The sequence below is a fragment of the Eucalyptus grandis genome, chromosome 9 (genome assembly GCF_016545825.1).
Source record: "Eucalyptus grandis isolate ANBG69807.140 chromosome 9, ASM1654582v1, whole genome shotgun sequence".
Lineage (NCBI taxonomy): Eukaryota > Viridiplantae > Streptophyta > Magnoliopsida > Myrtales > Myrtaceae > Eucalyptus > Eucalyptus grandis.
The window spans coordinates 25,955,027-25,973,796 of NC_052620.1; the positions used below are offsets into that span (position 1 = coordinate 25,955,027).

Sequence of the window (18,770 nt, forward strand, 5' to 3'; positions counted from 1 at the left end):
TGAGTGGTTTAACCCACCGCCTACGTGTTGGGTTAAACCCACCCAATATTTTCTCGCCAGGAGGAGGCGTTTTTAAGAGAGGATCTGCTGACGCCATCAAGAGCCCGGGGAGAAATCAGATGCGATCTCACACGTGCTCTGAGCTTGAATTTGACCGTCGCCGTCGAGTCTCGGGTGGCATCACCATCCGAACCATCAATTCCATGGTCGACCATCCTCCTTTGACCCCTGGCTCTTCTTAGAGAGGACGTTCCTCGAAAATTACTAGTGTAGAACTTTCTGCGTTTGATCGTGACGAATCGTTGAACTTTCTTTCCCCGCTAGCGTCGCCGGAGGGTTTGACCGCCTTTCATGCGGTATTCTCTTGAATTAAAAAAAAAAAAAAAATCGTTGAACTTTCTTTTGCGAGATCACTTGCTATTTGCTAGCAAAGTACGAGATAGCTTCTCCAGTTACATGCCAACTGGATTCATTAAGTTTCTTTCAATCCCATTCAATTTGAATTACACGGCAGGGTTTTCATTCAATTCGATAGATAAATTCAATATTTTCGAAATATCAAATCTCATACAATTTTTAATCAGATAAAAATTTGAAATTGAATGTCTTATCATAGAGTGCATTTGTTTAGCAAAAACTATATGATTTGAAAACGATAATATTGCGTGTGTAAAGAACAAACAAAAATCATTTTTTTATTATTTATGAAAATACTTTAAAATGAATTATTATCAAGAATTATAAGCCATTATTTTTTCAAATTTATGAATTTTGAGCAAAACGAATGACCTTTGATTAGCATGATCTTAAATCACGATGACAATAGTTAATAAAGAAGGAAAGTACTTGCAAATGGAGGGCATTACTGCAGTCTACATCGAAACGGGATGAATACCAAATTAGTCGATTGTTTGCATAAATTTAATCACTTGGAGCTTGTCCTCCTGATCAATCTTTAAAATCTCCAACTCATGACGGAAATAAAAGTACAAGAAGCGCCGCTCCTGGCCTTCACTGGTTGGGACTCTTGATGATCCTCTGAAGCACCACGGTCCTCGCCCGCCGGATGTCGCGGCTGCAGTTGTCGGCCTGAACCCCCAGCTGGTCTATGTTCTTCATGAACGCGCTCAGCTTCTTCTTGATCTCCTCTACCCCAATCTTCACCTCGCCTTCCTCGACCGCCAGCTCGGCATTCTGCAGCATCGACTGGATTTCGATCTCCAGCCGGTCGACCAGAACTCGGATGTTCTCCAGGTCGCTGATGACCAAGCCCGTCCCCACCTGCATCGCGAGGATGGTCTCCTTCTGCCCTTTCACCGCGTTCTCATAGTTCTTCAGCAGGGAGTCGATCCACTTCCCCACAGAGCAGACAGGAATGGAGGCCGCCGCGGCGAGAGCCCCCGCGACATGTGGTTGCGCCACAGCGGCCGCAACAACAGAACAGATCAGGATGACGGCGAAAGTCGCGGCGAAGATCATGCTCGAGACCTTCCTCCAAGCATGGAGGTACCTGAGCTTCTTGTCGAGCTTGCTCTTCCGGAGCTGCAGCTTCTCGAGCATGGTGACGTGGTTCCGGTAGACAGCCTGGAAGATGCGGAAGAACTCCTTGGTGAACGGGTCACCAGCAGCCTTGAAGTTCTTCAGCTCCTCCAGCGTCCTGGCATACCTGTCGGCCCCTCCGGCCCGGCGGTCCTCGCCCTCGAACTGCTGCAGCGCGATCAGAATAAGTAGCTGGCTGTCGCGGGCGTGCTTCAGGCACTTATCCAGGGCGGAGAGGAAGTCGAGGGTCTGGAGGCTGTTCTCGAAGTATTCCTCCACCAGCTCGAACAGCTCCTGAGTCCCCCAGATGTCCTGCTTGCAGTCCAGGATGACCCGGACCACCTCCTGGTTCATCTCCATGAGGCACCCGGTGACCTCCCGGAGGGAGTCGAAGGACAGCGCTCGGACCCCGACGCCGGCAGCGAGCGCCTCGATGGCATGGCTGGTCTGGGTCCGGAGGTTGGAGTCGAAGGAACGGAGGTCGGCGTCCGCCATGCAGGCCGCCTCGTAGGCGCTCAGCTCCGCCGCGTGGGGCGGGTCCGCCGGGTTCCTGGCGTGAGTGTTCCCCATGAGTAAGCGCTTCCGCGAGAATCAGCAGACCTGGTCATAAACAGCCAGAAAAAAAAGAAGGGTTGCGGGTGAAACGCAAAGACAGAGAGAGGTCTGATTATAAACTGGAGGAAGCTTGAAGAGAACTGAAATCGTTAAGAGCCAAAAGGAGGTTTGTGGTGGAGAGGTTGAAGTTAGAGAGAGAAAGAGAGAGAGAGAGGATATTTAGGATTGAAGGGGGGTGGAGGAGGAGGATGATGATGAAGACGATAGCTTGCACGCATGGAATAAATGAGGATTGTGGGAGGGCATGGAAAAGCGGGAAGCAATGTAATGCTCTCTGCGCTCTCAAATCCTCGCCCCTCTTTCTCTCTCCAGAAAAATCTCGCTACGCCGCTCTCGCGTTTTACGGTTCGGAACGCGCTAATTAGCGGACATGAAAGACGAGGTTATACGTCTGAGTTTAGCGGGATTAGGTATGGCGTCTGATGTTTACAAAGCTTCAGCTCCAAGAATGGAGGACTCCGTCTTCTTTTTGACCTGTCACGCGGATCTTTTCTTCTCCTTTTTCCCAACCCAAAGACCAGCGACTGTTCTCCTTTCTTTTTTTTTTTTTTTGGTTTCCGCCGAATTGACCCCAATGGAAATTACGCGGGAACCTACCTTATAAATTTTCCAACTGTCTGGCCATTATCGTTGGCTATGAGAAATTACTCATGAACTGCCTCTATCCTTTTATGCTAGAGTGATAATCGAAAAAGGCCGGATCTAAAGAATGTACTTTTACCTGTGAAATTTAGCCATGCACTTACAAATGATGTCTTACGATAGGCTAAATTTCTCATTGCCAATGGAATACACAAGCGCTGCACTCACAGTGTGTCAACTACAAAATTGATGAGAACTTGATATGATATTACCACAAAAAGAATGAAGGGCCTTTACCGAAATGCTGCGGAACTTCAGATCAACTCGCTGCTCAGTGTGGCCGAGGAGAGAACCTGAAGGAGGAGGAGGAGGTTGAAGTGAAGCATGGAGGAGGTGAGTGCCATCCTCTTTATAGGGTCTTCTTGACCTTGACAGTGACTTGCTGAGCAAGAAAGTAAAAGGCAAATGGAGAAAGGCAGTCAAATTTGCTAATGCCTTCACACATCTACCCAAGTTAACAATGTAAGACCCCAGATTTGCCTCTCCATGCTATCGATTTTGCCAAATTAGCAATTGCATGTGGAGATTGAATACCTACTATAGATTTGCCAGGATAGGATATGAATTTGAGCATGAAAGTCCTAATTCGCTCGAGAGATTTCCCATTTGGGATGTTTAGCTTCATCCATGGATGTCCGAATTTGGAAATCGAAAGGAAGTTCCGATTTCGGAAAGTCCATAGTTGGATTGTTGTTGCCGATTCGGGTAAATCTGAAAGTGCATAGAAGAAACACGAAGATTAGTTTGGGTAAGTCCAAAAGTAGCCTCTACCAAAAACGCGGAGGTTAGTTTTGGTAAATTCGAAAGTTGCATACAAAAGCACAGTCTTTATCCTTTTGACGTAGGTCTTATCGACCGAAACTGCATAAAATTTGATATCCGATTTACTTCCTTATTCAGCTTATTTTATTATTTAATTACTTGCGAGAATTGAGTCGGCTTGATTATGCAAGCTTCAAACTCATCTTGACACTTTGCAATCGAACTCAATTGAGTTTGATTTTGTAAACCCTATTTTATGGCTTAACTCAACTGGACTTGCAAAAGATATGTCATAGTCAAAAGCTTAAGTAATTAATCAGATCCAACTTGAGTTCTTTAACTCAAGCTCTTAAAAAATAAAATCACATACATTTCTATTCTTGGATCTAGCACTCACATTATCTTGACTACAATTATAAAATTTTTGACGACTCATTAAAAGTCCACTAGGAACTTGATGCATCATTTCTAAGTTTGGATAACATCATGAATTGTCTAGAAATTCTGGCCAAATATGTAATATGGTTCATGAATTTTTAAATTGTTCAATGTGATTTTTGAATTTTAGTCCAATATTCAATGCAATTACTGAACTCTTATTTTTTTGATGTAATATCTAGATTTTTTTTATACGTTTTCAATTTAATCCCTAGATTTATATGAAAAATCAATGTCATCATTTCATTAATTTAAATTCAGGGATAATACCGAACATTTGCATATAATATATGGACTAAATTGAAAACGTACCAAAAATTTATGGAGAACGTTGAATAAATTAGAAGTTTAGGAACTACATCGCATGTTAGACTAAAGTTCGAGGACTACCAAAAATAAATTAAAGGTCTAGTGACTATATTATATATTTAGTTAAAGTTTAGAAACTATTTATGTTATTTTCTCTTTTTAAATTTGAGCTTGTTTTGAATTAGTGCGCGAGCTACTGGGCATGAGGCTAGATTCCAAAAGAATCAATCTTGAAAAAGACTGTACATATCTGCGTCACGTCGCAGTGACACGTCGGCAAATCCATAGATATCGATTGGAACACGTGAAAGATGTGCTCTTCTTTCCTCGTTCTGATTAGAACTTAGAAGCTTTTAGCGGTGTCTCTTCTTATCCAATGAGACGTGGCCACGAGTTTTTCTCACAAGTTTCCCGGACAGGGTGTCGTTCGTAAAGTCTGTTCAAGATTTTGGAAGTGGTCGCACGCGAGAGAAAAATGGCAGTTCGGCAATTTCCTGTCACCCGAAGGGTGTTTTCGTACGGGAGGCGATCAGGCGAATGCCCAACGCGGAGAGAGAAGGGACGCGAGTGGGGAAGCGCTGTCGTTTTTGCATTCGTAGCTCGAAACGCCTTTTGGCGTTTGCGGAGCCACGACTGCGAGCAGCTGTCGTTTTGCAGCTTCACGGACTTCGCGGGGACGGGATCCAAGCACGCGTCGGCCTGTCATTGGTGGAGTCTGTGACCGCCCAACGGAAACAGAGAAAACATTCCACGCCACGTCAAAGTCGTCAGGTTGTAGATGTGCAAACGGTCACGTGCGCTTTTTGAAGGCATCGAGGTCAATCCCTTTGGCATGTTATCATGCTCCAAAAAGAAGAGCACATATTAAATTTCCCAAGAAAAAACTTTGCAATTATGTCGATTTTTCTAGACCCTCTAAAATAACCTTTAAAAAGACGCATTATTATTCTTATTATTTTCTTGAGACATATATTTTAAGGCAATTGCTTTTCTAAATTGGCTATGCAAAGTTTTCAAGAAACAATCATAAATATTAGTTAACAACTATAACCGACACAATTTAAAAGAACAAGTCTGAAATACATATATTACTTATTTAAGTGTGATTGTGTGGACATTAAGATTTCGTGAGTACAATGTATAAGTATCAATCTCATTTTATTTTCATGATGTAATCTTAGATTGTAAGTAGGAGTGATCTCTCTACAAAAAGCTTTCAAAATTAGAAAAGCAATTGCCTTAAAATTCCCTTGAATGGTACGTGGATAAAGGGAAGGCACCGGCCCCAGCTGGCCATGACCATAATCAGAGACTTTTACAGGGACGGTTGAAGCAAAAGGCGACCGCCCTTGTTGCCGATTTTCTGATAATGGACGACACGCTTTCGCTAGATCTCCAACTTAGGAATCAAGTTTGTTTCCGGGGCTTGAGTTCCAATCTTTGAAGGAAACAAACTAGGGAGGTTGTTCCTTTTCCAAACCTCCTCTCTCTTGCCTAAGAAATCAATCCTCGCTCGGCATAAATTGCGCCGGCATGGGCCGGCGGTTTCATTTATGGGCTCGAGCTCGCCTGCAAAGGCCCACTCAGGCTTGTCCATATCAATTCTTTTTGTATGATTATTTTTTTTTTTTATGTTTTTGAAATGATGGGTAGGTATGGATCAATCCCTTTAAGCTAGTGCCCGTGCCCGTCTAGTGACCAATCTCTTTCGTGTGTTTCTTTAATAGCACTTGCCTATGGGTGGCATATGTCGAATGGTGAAACAACTAATAATTAAATGTGTGCTTGTTTTGAATATAATTTCATGATAAAGAAAAATGCATTTCAAGAAATCATTTTTCAGGAAAATATTTTATCTTTTTCAAATTGGGGAATTCATTTTCCTAACTTTATATATATATGTATATATTTTCTTTGAACATAAATGGTTTTCAACTAGTTGATCATTTTCAAAAAACCAAACACATTGAAGGTCCATAAAATTAATTTGCAAAAAAATTCTTTCACTCAATAAATACATACATGTTTGCACTAGGGTAGAGGATGGATCAAAGGGATAAGGATAGCGGTTATAAGAACCGGTCCGATACTAAGTTCGCGAGATAATGAGTCCGATTCCTAGTTCCAAAAAAAGTGAAACTAATACTATATGGTTTGGCTCCCGGATCTTGCATAAGAATTGAAACAAGAATTGAGAATCGAATAATCGGGAATAGGGAACTAGGAACTAATGAACCGCGGTTACATACTTTGAACGTTTTATTGTTTATTTTATTTACATGTTTATCTTTTATAAATTGTTGCTATTGAAAATTGTGATTTTTATTGTTGCATTCAATTTCATTTTACTTAGCAAAAAATGAAAGAAAAAAATGAAACAAGAAAAAAGAAATTGGCCGATTCCTAAGTAGATTATGAAATCGATTGATATGGTAGATTTTAAATTCTAGATGGAACATGGAATGACTTTGAAATCACTCACCCTAGTTTGTGTTAGGATTGTGCACTCAAACACAATGAAATAGAGAGTAAAAGCTAGAAAAAGAAATCGAAATATAAGGTTTATCTTATTTTACCTTAAACTAGGGCCAATCCTTAATTATAAGATAAAGATATTTTATATTCCTATTAATTATTCATGGGTAAAAGCTCAAACTATTAATAAAATATGGGCTCAAACTACAAAAGCCCTTTGGCTACTTAGAGACGTTGCCCTCGTGACCCTAGACCCTAGATCCTCGCTCACTCATTGAGGAGTGAGATCCCCATGTCTTCCTCTTGATGAAGAGAATGAATCACACTCAATAGGTGGCACTCAAACAAGCCAGCCATATTCCAATGCAAACTCAATTTTATTAAACGCCTTCCGTTCATATCTCTACGGCAAAAGGAAAAAAATAGTCAAAAGAAGTTCATTGATGCATTGGGTTCTGGCTCGAAGTACTATATAGATCAGCAACACCATTGGAACGCTCCCATCTATCAATTTGAAAATGGCAAAATTAGAGGAGCAAAGTGCAAACTGGACGAGGTTCACATGCCACACCCTGTGAACAAAACACTTTTTTAATATGATAGGTTTCGTGTTCTAAATGAAATTTGAGCTGATTTTGAAATTGCTTATTCCTAGTTTGTGTTAGGCTTGCGCATCAAACACTACGAAATAGAAAGTAAAAGCGAGAAAGAGAAATTGAAACATAAAATTTATCCGGATTTATCCTTAAAATAATTTTACATCCAATAGAAGATTTCATTATAAGCAGCACATTATACATTTCTAATACAACCCTCAATTATAAGAGATATAATTTATGTATACCCGGTAATGCCGAAATCTAAACTATCAATAAAATATAAGCTTAAATTATAGAAGCGCTTTGGCGGCTTGGGAGCACTACCTGGCCAACCTATAGACTTCTGCACATTCACTGGTGAGCGAGGCCTCCATGCCTTCCTTTCAAGAGAGAGAATGAAACCCAGACAGCCAACAGTTTGCCCTCAAACAAGCGATCCATATTTTAAACAACACTCTTCAATTTTATTAAACACCTTCCGCGTCAATTTATATGACAAAAAGGAAAAAAATAGTCCAAATAAGTTCACTGATGCATTGGGTTCTTGCTCGAAGTACTGTGTAGATCAGCAACGCCACGGGAACGCTGCCATCCATCGATTTAAAAAATGGCAAAGTTAGAAGAGCAAAGCGTAAACCGGACGAGGTTCACATGCCACCCCTGCGAACGAAACACTTTCTTAAAGAGATCCCTTCAGACAATAACAACAGCATTACCCTCGATTCCACGACAACACAAATAAACCGTGTCTTTATCCTCGACCAAGGCCCGCCCGTGACCCCCCGTGGCCCATCGTGATGATCCTCGATTTGGATCAAACGCTCAAACCGATAGCTCATCATCCTCTGACTCCACGTCACGAGAGGCTCCAGTTTTGGCAATAGCTTGTGATCATCGAGACTTTTGCGAATCCGTCTATTCTTCAGCGATCGACAGCCACAAACCAATCGCATTCTTGTCGCCATGTGAAGGAAACCACTGTCAATCATCTGTCTCGGCATCCTGATTTAGATATATACAATATATATGCAAAACCCCACCAACCCACGTGCCGATTTTCTATTTAAACGAAGCTGAAGCTCGTTCATTAGCACCCACTTAAGCACCCACAGGAGCAATAGAGCGAGTAATAACAGAGTGAAGAATCGTCATGGAGTCCTGCACAAAGCTTGTGGTCGTAGCTCTTGTCCTGCTAGCTGCCGTGGCCAGCCACCCCGTGGCGGCTGGAAACTCGTCCATGTGCGGCATGTCCAAAGAGGGCTTTGAGGCGTGCAAGCCATCCGTGAGCGGCTCGAACCCGACCGAGCCGACCCGGGGGTGCTGCTCCGCTCTGACCAACGCCGACCTCAACTGCCTCTGCTTCTTTAAGTACGCCAGGACCTTGCTGCAGACCTACCAAATCAACCCCGACTTGGCGGCGCAGCTCCCCGTCAAGTGCAACCTCGTCCCCTCCTTCCACTGCTGAGGACCGACGGGGTCCCGCATCCGTGTTGATGCATTGGGTGGGGCCTTGAAATAAAAGCGCAGGCCTAGCATTTTGCGTACTTGCCGTTTCGTATCGTATGTGATGTCTGTGTGGCTTTTGCTATGTATTGGACTGACGTAACGTTGTTAGTTTCAGTTGCTTCTTTTTTCCAACCATTACCGTTGTTTCCACGTCGTGTAAGGATGTCAAGTCAAGAGATCTGTTTGGGTAGACTTCGTTTTGGAATTGAAACATGTGTTCTTTGGTTTCGTCAAAACACAGCACTAGCCGCCCAGCTCGACCATGATGCATGTTGTTTGGCTATTACGCCCTCTTCAATGGACCTGTCCGAGTCACGCCTGACGTAACCAATGACTAGACTGTCAAATGGTCGGGTCGGCCGACCCATGTCCAGCACTTATCCGACTTGCCTTATATTACTAAAATATTTTTATATTTAACTAAATCTACGAAAATTCATATTCAGATTAAGGTAAAAGCACATAATGATTGAGTAAGCATAACTCAAGCTCGCCCTATCCCTTCACAAGTCCTAATCACATTCTTCACGTCTCTTGCACTCACTCATGCTCATGCCTTAGTCACTCTCTTGCTTGACTCTCAAATGCCGCCCTCTTGCCTGAATTGCTCACGTCCCTCACGCTCAATGCCTCCCTCTCTTGCTATGTTTTTGGCCAATTTTAGTTAGAGGTCAGGAGTTTCCGAGCTCCTGTCCTGCAAACTCTACAGCTGTTTGCGATTTGGATCTCATGATCTGATGGGTCCACGACCTCGTTTCGATGAATCCGTTGTTTGTCTGGTGTGTTGTGAGTGCGGAAATGATTTGAGTTCATGCTTTGGGGATGTTGGTGTGACTAGATTGTTCTTGAGTTAATTCCATAGAGTTATTAGTGTGGGATGATTGATGTTTGAATTTATGCTTTAATCGCAGTGTCCGATTTATTTTATTTTATTTTTTTTCTATTTAATTAGTACGTTTTTTTTGCTACACCATCGATTCCATTGGCCCAATCGGGAATCAGATCGATTCCAAGATCAAGTGGGCCAGTTCAATTGGCTCATCCCGGAAATGGCCCACTTGGGAACTAATTATTCGTAATTATCATTTGATTCCCAATAAAAAAAAAGAAGTGAGATTCAATCTTCAAAAAAGTAACTTAAAAGTAATTGTCGACATTTTAACTTTTACGAAAGTAATTCCACTGATTTTCACGCCTGTTGACATAGCAAATGGAATTTTTCGTCATCATTAACTCAAGGAAAAAATGATTAAGATCACCGTCGCACAAATCTGGTGAATCCCTCGCACCTTGGTTTGATCATGGCTCTTTTCAAAAACTTCAAAACAATTTAAGGTTTTCTCCTCCCTGTCCCACACCGCAATTATTGCCCTAAAAGGAAAACGCCAGAGGCATTATTAATCCATATATCCATTTCCGGCAGGTATGGACCAAAATGGCCCTGCCGAGGACGTGGCGGGCTCCCATTGGCGGCCCCCGGCGGAAGGCGACACCAGGCAAAAGCAGGCGATTGAGACCCCTCATCGCCGGTGTCGAAAGCGAGAGAAATGTGATAAGCCCGAAAAATTCGCCGTGCGGTGGATGACGACAATTGACGCGAGGAAGAGCGAAAAGCAAAAACAACGCATTTCACTGCGCATTTCCGTCGTACCTATAAAGAGAGAGAAAGAGAAAATATAGAGAGAGAGAGAGAGAGAGAAAGCTTGAATCTCTTGCGAAATCGTCTTCATCTTCCGTCCCGTCGTCTCTGCCTGCGAAAAAGCACCGGAAGCGCGCCTGTTCTCGTGCTCGAGAAGGTAAGCTCGGCGCACCCCGGATCTGCTCCCTTTTCGCGTCGCGATTTCGTGCTCAATTCGATTTGCTGAATCGATTTTCTGAATCGGCGGCGTCCGTACGATTACGCCTTCCTTCATCGAATCGGCTCGAGGCCGGTCGCCTGTGGTCCCGGGCGTTGGTCGCTGCTGTTTTTTCGCGGCTCGATTGGGTTTTTGGGCGGTCGGGGATCGAGGCCTGAGCTGATTAGCTCGGAGTTAGTTCGATCGTCGTCGCCTTCTTTAGCTTGCCGATTGGTCTAGGGCTTTCGTTAATAGGCTCAATCGGATGCGTTGTGGTGTTGAGTTGATCGACTGCGCCGATTGCTGGCGTTTGGATGTTATTGAATTTGTGTGAATGACTAGGTTTGAGCTCGAATGAGTGTTTCCTGTTGTAAAAACTGCTGCCTGGTGATGATTCCGAGCACCTGATTTTGTAGAACCTCAGGGTGATGGTCAATGAGGTTATCTGCTCGTTTTGCTTGATTATACTGCAGAGGCTGTGTTGTCTGTGATGGATATTTCTGGTTATGTTTCGAATGAAAATTCAAGTGCTTAGTTTGGCTAAGGACTTGGTGAACTGGGTGGATCCTTTTTTTTCCTCGATTTCTCTGAACGGAAGCGGCCAACTAGGCTGAGGAGGTCAAGCTCTTCGGCATGGAGGTCTCGGAGTTTCATTGGTGACAGTGTTCAGACATGGATGAATTCCCTGTTAAATTAATATGTAGAAGCTTCGATGGATGAGAAATTAGTCTCCTCTCAATGCTTCAAACTTCTATGCTGCTTTTTCATACTTCGCATATGCTGTTTAGTGCTGAGACCATTTTTAACTATCCGGTCTCATAGTATTTCAAATATTAAAACTAGCTGATACTGAGCCTGCTTCATGTCTCTAGGGTTTATACTTCCCAAAGATGATTAATCTTTTCAAAGTGAAGGCAAAGCAAAAGGAGATTGCAGAAAATGCCAACGGGAAGGCCCCTGTCAAGAAGCAAACTGCTGGCGAACTACGTCTCCATAAAGGTTCTTGTTCCCCCTCCTTGTGGTTTAACATATATAGCTTTGCTTCTACACTATGGTCTGTCAAAGTGGCCCCAGCACTAGCCACTGTTTCTCTATTAGTTGTTTCCTGCATTTGAATACGTGGCTTAGAGTAAAGATCTGATGGGTCTTCTACTGTCTTATCATCTTATACTTTTCTATAATTGAATCTATTGATGTCACAAGCCACATTTCTGACCATGAAAATAATGGGGGACTCTGTTTTTGCCCCTTTTCCCTAATTCAGATTTGAGCATGTTTATTATGTATCTTCTTTGTATCGTCAAAGTTATGGCTGTCTCGTGCTAGAAATGGGTTACAGAACCATTATATACTGCTCTCATGATTTGCAAATCTTCAGTTTTGTATAAGGAATAAGTGGGTTCTCTTCGGAGAGAGAATGATAAGTAGTTTATACTTGTAACCTTACCTGGTTCTGAATGTTTCTTACTCCATTCCAAGAGTTTTGTTTTTTGGTCAAGCATTCCAAAATTTTATTGAGTTTGAGCTTGGTTAACTGTCTTTGGATCATATTGGCTAATTGTTTGGTGTGCGAGGAACGATATTAGTGGTTACTTTGGATCTTGGGTGCCATATTTAGCTGCAAATATTCATGTGTTAAGCTAATTTTGGGATTTCGTTTTTGCAGATATTAGTGAGCTTAACTTACCAAAAACTTGTACCATATCCTTTCCCAATGGTAAGGATGATTTGATGAACTTTGAGGTGACCATACGTCCAGACGAAGGATATTACTGGTAAGTCTTTTTCTATGGCCTCTTTAAAATCTCTTCCTAATGGCTTGTATGATGGACTTTAAACTGTTATCATATAGGATTATGGATATGGGTGAGCATGGTCCAGGTGGGCAGCTTTTATCTTAGAACCGAGAACCTTTCATGAAGGACCGGTTCTAAAAAATGGGAACCAAGACTCGCCCGTTGGTTCCATGAATCCACTCAGGAATCGAACTGTGCCGGTTCGGCTCCCAGGTGGATCCATGGAACTGGTCTTCAATCCCTATTAAAATTGCATTCATTGATTAATATCATGATGAACCTATTTTCTATTTAGAGCACCAAAGCTAGTTTGGCCTTTTATTTGGGTAGAATTGTGAGCCATTGATTTTGATTAAAGATTGAAAACTATAGGGTGAAACGAATAAACGATACTCGTTAGCTAAAAACTTAATTTCTTCTAAGGTCATGGTGTGGCCTCTTATGGTTTCTTGACACTAGAAACATGTGGAGAATTAGACTCCTAAAACATTAATCGCTTGATCCATCATTTTTCAACGTTGACCTAATTTAATTATGGAAATGGTTAAGGGAGACCTAATTATACTCTTAAACGAGCCGGTGGCTCTTATTTTCATATTATGACAACAAAGCGATGCAACATTTATAGACATCTCCAATCGGTTTCCTCCTTTCTCTACATTTGTTTATTTTGTTTTGGTTGAGAAAACAAATAAATAAATTACTAGAATTGAAAAAAACAAGTAGGGGGGTTAATCCTATTACACATCCAAGAGACAAAATTAGTCAATAATGTCCAATAACTACAAATATACATATTTTTGGTCAAAAACTACAAAATAATTAAGTAATTGAGATAGAATTTTTCTTTTTTCTTTAAAATATATATACTGGTTCGATGGGTGGGTGGGCGGTTCCATGCCTAGCATTGGGAACTGGACCGGTACTCACCTATTTCATTAAATTGGAATCGGGAACCGGCCCTGCTCTCATGGGAACCGCTGGTTCCGGTCTGGTCCGTTCCTGTTCCGGGCGGTCTGGGCGATTTCTGGTTCTTTTGCACACACCTAATTATGGATGGGTGCTCTAGAATGAGAAAAAATTGGAATAGAACATTTTCTCATCTTATTTGTCTACGGACTTTAGAAGCTAGAACTTTCTGGGGGAAATCAGTATTGCAACTGAACATGTTCTGGAATGAGATGATAATGGTATATTTTTTCCCTCAGTGCTCAATTTGTTCATTATCCTCAGTTGTACCAATGTGAACGAATTATTAACGAGGAACATTTTGTGGCAGTGGTGGTACATTTGTTTTTACTTTTCAAGTGTCTTCCATCTACCCTCATGAGGCACCAAAAGTCAAGTGTAAAACTAAGGTAAGTTAGCCCTCACCTATAAATATGATGGTCTTTTACTTGATTTTCTCAAGTATTGATATGGCTTTGCTCATGCAGGTTTACCATCCCAATATTGATTTGGAAGGAAATGTTTGCCTCAATATTCTAAGAGAAGATTGGAAACCTGTCTTGAACATCAACACCATAATCTATGGGTTATTCCATCTTTTCACGGTATTTGGATTTATTCTCAATGACTCTTTATTTTTTAAATGGTAATCATTTCCTCAACAATCCATTGCTCCCATGCAGCAACCCAACTATGAAGATCCACTCAATCATGATGCAGCTGCTGTATTGAGGGACAATCCGAGGATGTTTGAGTCTAATGTGAGACGGGCAATGGCTGGTGGGTATGTAGGGAACACCTTCTTCCCCCGATGTATGTAGCCGTTGTCTATGTCTGCCTATCATCAAATTCATTGCTGAGGCTTGAGGGTCCAAGCTGTTATCTTGATGTAATGCTTCCATTGTCAAGTTGTATTTTCTGAACATGAATTGCAAGGATGAAGGAAGGCCCCATGAAGGTGTGTTCGAATTCATCTTTTCCTTTGTTCTCTGCATTTGTGTCCTTTCCTTTTTCTTGATGTGAATCTTGGGGGGAGACTAAGGTCTTCTCTTTGGTTGAACAAATATGTGCATTATCAAGCCAGTTTGGGCAGCTAATGTTTTGCTGCACCTCAAATTTGTGCTACATAGCAGGTGCAGGAGCTTGGACAGTTTTAGTTTTTTCAGAATTCATATACTGCACATTTTCCAGGACCTCCGCCTCTTAATTGGTTGGTTTTTCCACGCTTATACGTCAAATTTGCTAGAGATCTTAAAATCACGACGGGGCAGTGTTGTAATTGAGAAATTGAAGCATATGGCTTGGCAACGCCGGGTCTGGCCTTGGCCCAGTGCTTCCTTCCAAATATCTGTCAAAACCATTGATGAATGGCCTGTCAAAAGTACAATGTTGCAATTCTGAGGCATCTGTCCGGTTCCCCGTTTGTATGACTAGTCCAGGCAGTTCCTGACCTGTCTCGCGTGAAGTGTTTAATTTCATTGATTACCCGAAGGTCAGCTACACTCGATCATCACCTACGCCAATGCAGATCTTTCATTATGTTTCTTCTTTAATTATCTCTCTTCGATCAATTATTTGATTAAAGGTGCCATTGACTCAGCCCTTTTAGGCATTCCAGGATTCCTCTACATCTATAATGCTATTATTGCGGAGGTGAGAACGTCCGTCGTTTCTTATTGAGATAGAAGTTTTCAATAGGTATCCACCCCACAAAAAGACATTTCACACCGGCTTCAGAAGAAACGACTGAAAATGCAGATGAGGGCGCGTATGGATGGAGAGAGAGAGAGAAAGAGAGAGAGAGAGAGAGAGAGAGAGAGAGAGAGCTGCATGATCCATTGACAAAAAGAAAGCATATATCCATTGGAAATTGTACTGAATACCTTTGCATATATCGAGCTGCATGATCCATTGACAAAAAGAAAACATATATCCATTGGAAACTGTACTGAATACCTTTGCATATATCAATTGGAAACTGTACTGAATAGCTTTTTAACTCAACCGTTCACAATAAACTTAAACACAAAAATTTCGACTGAGCTACGGAGGGACCATATCAAACAGACTTCAATACCTAGATGAGTGGAATAGGTGATCTAACAAGAATCAAATAATGCATTTCTGATCCTCAAGCAAAAGACATACGCATCGCACCAGAGAATCCAATGTTACGAAGGTGCTTTGAATGATATACTCCATATGTACTAGTAGGGTATGGCGAATCTCTTGACAATTGAGGCCATGTACTTGCCTTGGTGCTCGGCAAGAGCCAGTTCAGTCGTGCTCGGTTCCCGCGTGCCATCACCAGAAAATACTCCAGCACCATACGGAGAACCTCCTCTTATGGAATCCATCTTAAACATTCCAGCCCCGAAAGTGTACCCAATTGGCACATAAAGCATTCCGTGGTGCACTAATTGAGTAATTGCTGTCCATCTGCGAGGCATGTACCGGCATCATTAGCTCTATGGAAATTGAAATTTAAGACTCTTCCCGTCGGACTCTTCTGAAGAAACGCCATGGCGAGAAAGTACTTTCAAAGTTAGCTCATAATATAATTTCATCGTTTATTCGATGAGTGTTTCTGGGACAGATGAACAAAAACTCATACAACTCTGGTTTGCAATGCAGTCTAGCTATCAAATTAAATGTTGATAAAACATGAAAGCCATTGTAGATTTAATCTATAACTCATATCAGGCAAGAATTGGAAGTAATTCTACATATACCTGAAAGTAAAAGTTGAATAGTTCTTCTACGTTTCATCTTCTGTATTGTTCCTGATGCAACTGCTTCTTTGAGTTGCATCTAGATTTAAGGAGAGTATGGATCAGTTGATCTATGCACCAGGTTTGGAAGGCTGGAACTTAGGATCCATTTGGATTTGCAAGGTCAAATGCTGCTAAGGTAAAATTTGAAAGAAGCCCAAACAGTATGGAACTCGGCTTTTTCTCGGTTTTCTAGTCTAAAAAGTGAGAATGAGAATGCCTGACATGACAAATGCCAAATCAAGGCTACCGTCTTTCCTAAACTAAGAATCACCGTAAAACCTCTTCCAAAAATTATAGATTCCCATAGATTCGATGTTAGAATCTCTTGCTGATAGAGACTCAATCAACTTAGCAAAGTACACATAAGTAGACTCTCCGGTATATCAGAACTAATTGTGTGAACTCAACATAAGGATATGTGATTCTAGATGATAGAGTTACTGAGGACTATATATGCTTAAAGAGGGAAAAAAAACAGAATCATCAATAATAGTTCCCAGCCTCTCGACCTGTTGAACATCTTTCTGTTATCATTACCTAAACAATAAAGAAAACCTCTAAGCAATCTACTTGGAGGTTACATCATACAGAACTCCAATGAGTGAAACCACCTTCCTTTTCCCAGTATCAACGTATTCAAACCCATTGCCCACACTACAGATATTGTATCCACATCAGACTTTTCATTAGCTTCCCAAGCAACCCAATTAGTCTTCATTAGACTATTACATGAGGCAACTGAACTGACGCAATAAACTTACCGATGCTCAAGAGCAGAAAATTTTAGAAAGTTGTTAAGGAAAAATGTAAGCATGTATCACAAAGTCAATTCTAGTTATGCATGTTTTTGGAGATGCTTCATTCCGCTGTCTAGACCTCACCATAACTATTGTGCCATACAATTAACTTTGGTAAACACTCATTTAATCGAAACATCCTCAGAATGCAGTTGAGTCATCTATTAGCATAAGAAGGATCCTGTATTTGCGATGGATTCTATAATCTGGAGATTACTTCATAACTCTGGATTTGTGTTGATCAATGACCTTTGGAGATACATAAATGTTTAGTCGCAAAGTCTCTTCTAAATCAGAATTTTATCCTACACAAACATGATCAACTGAGCACAAGTTAAAGCAGTAAATTTAACCATTGGAAGATGTAATCTCTGGATTCTCTTCAAGCACTGTGATTTCATCGTTCATCCAGTTGATTCTACGCTCAAGGATTCTACCCAACCCATCTAAACACATTCAAAACAAGCCATACCAAGATGATAAGCATCAGAGCACCAAGCAAACCAACAAATCCGAGAATTAACTCCAAGCAAGAAGATACGAAATCAGCCAGCTCAAGTTAGTCTTCCCATGCAGCCACTAAATTCGACTATTAGCAAAAGCTACAGATTTTCGCAGTAAGGAAAACCAACGAAACAGAAATCTTACGCAGTGGTTTCTTGCCCTCCGCCCTGAGTGCCGGTGCTCACAAAGAACCCGGCAGGCACTCCGGCGAGCCTCTGCTCGTGCCACAACCCGCCGGTCGAATCGAAGAAGGCCTTCATCTGCGAGGCCATGCTCCCAAACCTGGTCGGAAACCCGAACAACAACCCATCGGCTTCCACCAATTGCTCCGCGGATATAACGGGCACTTCCACATCTCTCTGTGGGACCCTCATCTGCTCCAGAACCTCCGACGTCAGCGTCTCTGGCACCCGGTAAAGAACACCCTCAACCCCATCAATTGAATCCACGCCCTTCTTGATCCTCCTCGCCATAAGCTCCACGTGTCCGTACATTGAGTAAAAGATGATGAAAATTCTCAGCTTCTTGATCGTCTGCGCATGGTTTTCTGTGACCGGGGCAGTGACTTCTGCTGCTGCTGCTGCTGGGGCTCGTTCCTGGGCAGGAACGGGACCGTCCCCATCTGGGTTCGGAGGATCTTGATCGGGGGACTCAGCTGATCTTTTCTTGCTTGGCACACAACCGCCTCCTTTACCCATTAAATTGCAAGCCCAATTTCCAAAATTTCTAGTTCTAATTCGACGGGTGTAGGATTCTTGGAAAGAGAATGATGCTGGTGCTACACTCTGTGAAATGGTCGATTCAAGAAACAAGTATTTGTCAACTGGGTAGTACTGAAAGTCAGGAAGACGAAGAAGACGACAGAGAATTAAAGAATGAGGAGAATGGAAGAATCAGCAGGTGGAGTCGATCTCTGTCCTCGAAGATGAGCTCTGGTGTGAGCTGTGTGGAATTCGGCGAACACCATTTGCTGGCATTCTGGCATAAAATAAAGAAGAGGATGGACGAGACCGGGTCGGAAAATTTATCTGCTGACTGAGTGGATTGTGCAGAGAAGGTCGCACGTTGTCTCTTCCTTTATCTACGGGAGAATTGCATAAAGAAGCTGCTATTTGACCTTTTTCTACGGGGGAGTCATTGCGTTGTCCCGTGAAATCACACGGTTTCACCCCACTGGAGACCTTTTCCAGCATACATTATTGTCCTCTCTTTCTTTTACAAGAAAGAGAAA

At 42.1% G+C, this 18,770-nt stretch overlaps 4 protein-coding genes across 4 annotated transcripts; 2 read left to right on the forward strand and 2 right to left on the reverse strand.

The window, feature by feature from the left end:
• Nucleotides 1-812: 812 nt before the first annotated feature.
• On the reverse strand, nt 813-2,302 carry LOC104418813 (UPF0496 protein At4g34320-like). Its single transcript, XM_010030264.3, has one exon. The coding sequence runs from the start codon at nt 2,107-2,109 to the stop codon at nt 1,012-1,014; it is 1,098 nt and encodes a 365-aa protein (XP_010028566.2). The 5' UTR covers nt 2,110-2,302; the 3' UTR covers nt 813-1,011.
• A 6,155-nt stretch (nt 2,303-8,457) lies between these two features.
• LOC104418815 (putative lipid-transfer protein DIR1) lies at nt 8,458-9,121 on the forward strand. Its single transcript, XM_010030265.3, has one exon. It carries the CDS (start codon nt 8,530-8,532, stop codon nt 8,842-8,844), a length of 315 nt encoding a protein of 104 aa, XP_010028567.1. The 5' UTR covers nt 8,458-8,529; the 3' UTR covers nt 8,845-9,121.
• Nucleotides 9,122-10,522: 1,401 nt separating this feature from the next.
• Nucleotides 10,523-14,614, forward strand: LOC104418816 (NEDD8-conjugating enzyme Ubc12). The gene is made up of 6 exons (XM_010030266.3): nt 10,523-10,681; nt 11,593-11,719; nt 12,387-12,495; nt 13,796-13,874; nt 13,953-14,069; nt 14,148-14,614. Exons 2-6 carry the CDS (start codon nt 11,611-11,613, stop codon nt 14,283-14,285), a joined length of 552 nt encoding a protein of 183 aa, XP_010028568.1. The 5' UTR covers nt 10,523-10,681; nt 11,593-11,610; the 3' UTR covers nt 14,286-14,614.
• A 720-nt stretch (nt 14,615-15,334) lies between these two features.
• LOC104418817 (probable NAD(P)H dehydrogenase (quinone) FQR1-like 2) lies at nt 15,335-18,723 on the reverse strand. The gene is made up of 2 exons (XM_010030267.3): nt 17,684-18,723; nt 15,335-15,903 (listed from the first exon to the last, which is right to left on the reverse strand). Exons 1-2 carry the CDS (start codon nt 18,235-18,237, stop codon nt 15,672-15,674), a joined length of 786 nt encoding a protein of 261 aa, XP_010028569.1. The 5' UTR covers nt 18,238-18,723; the 3' UTR covers nt 15,335-15,671.
• Between the last annotated feature and the right edge of the window lie 47 nt (nt 18,724-18,770).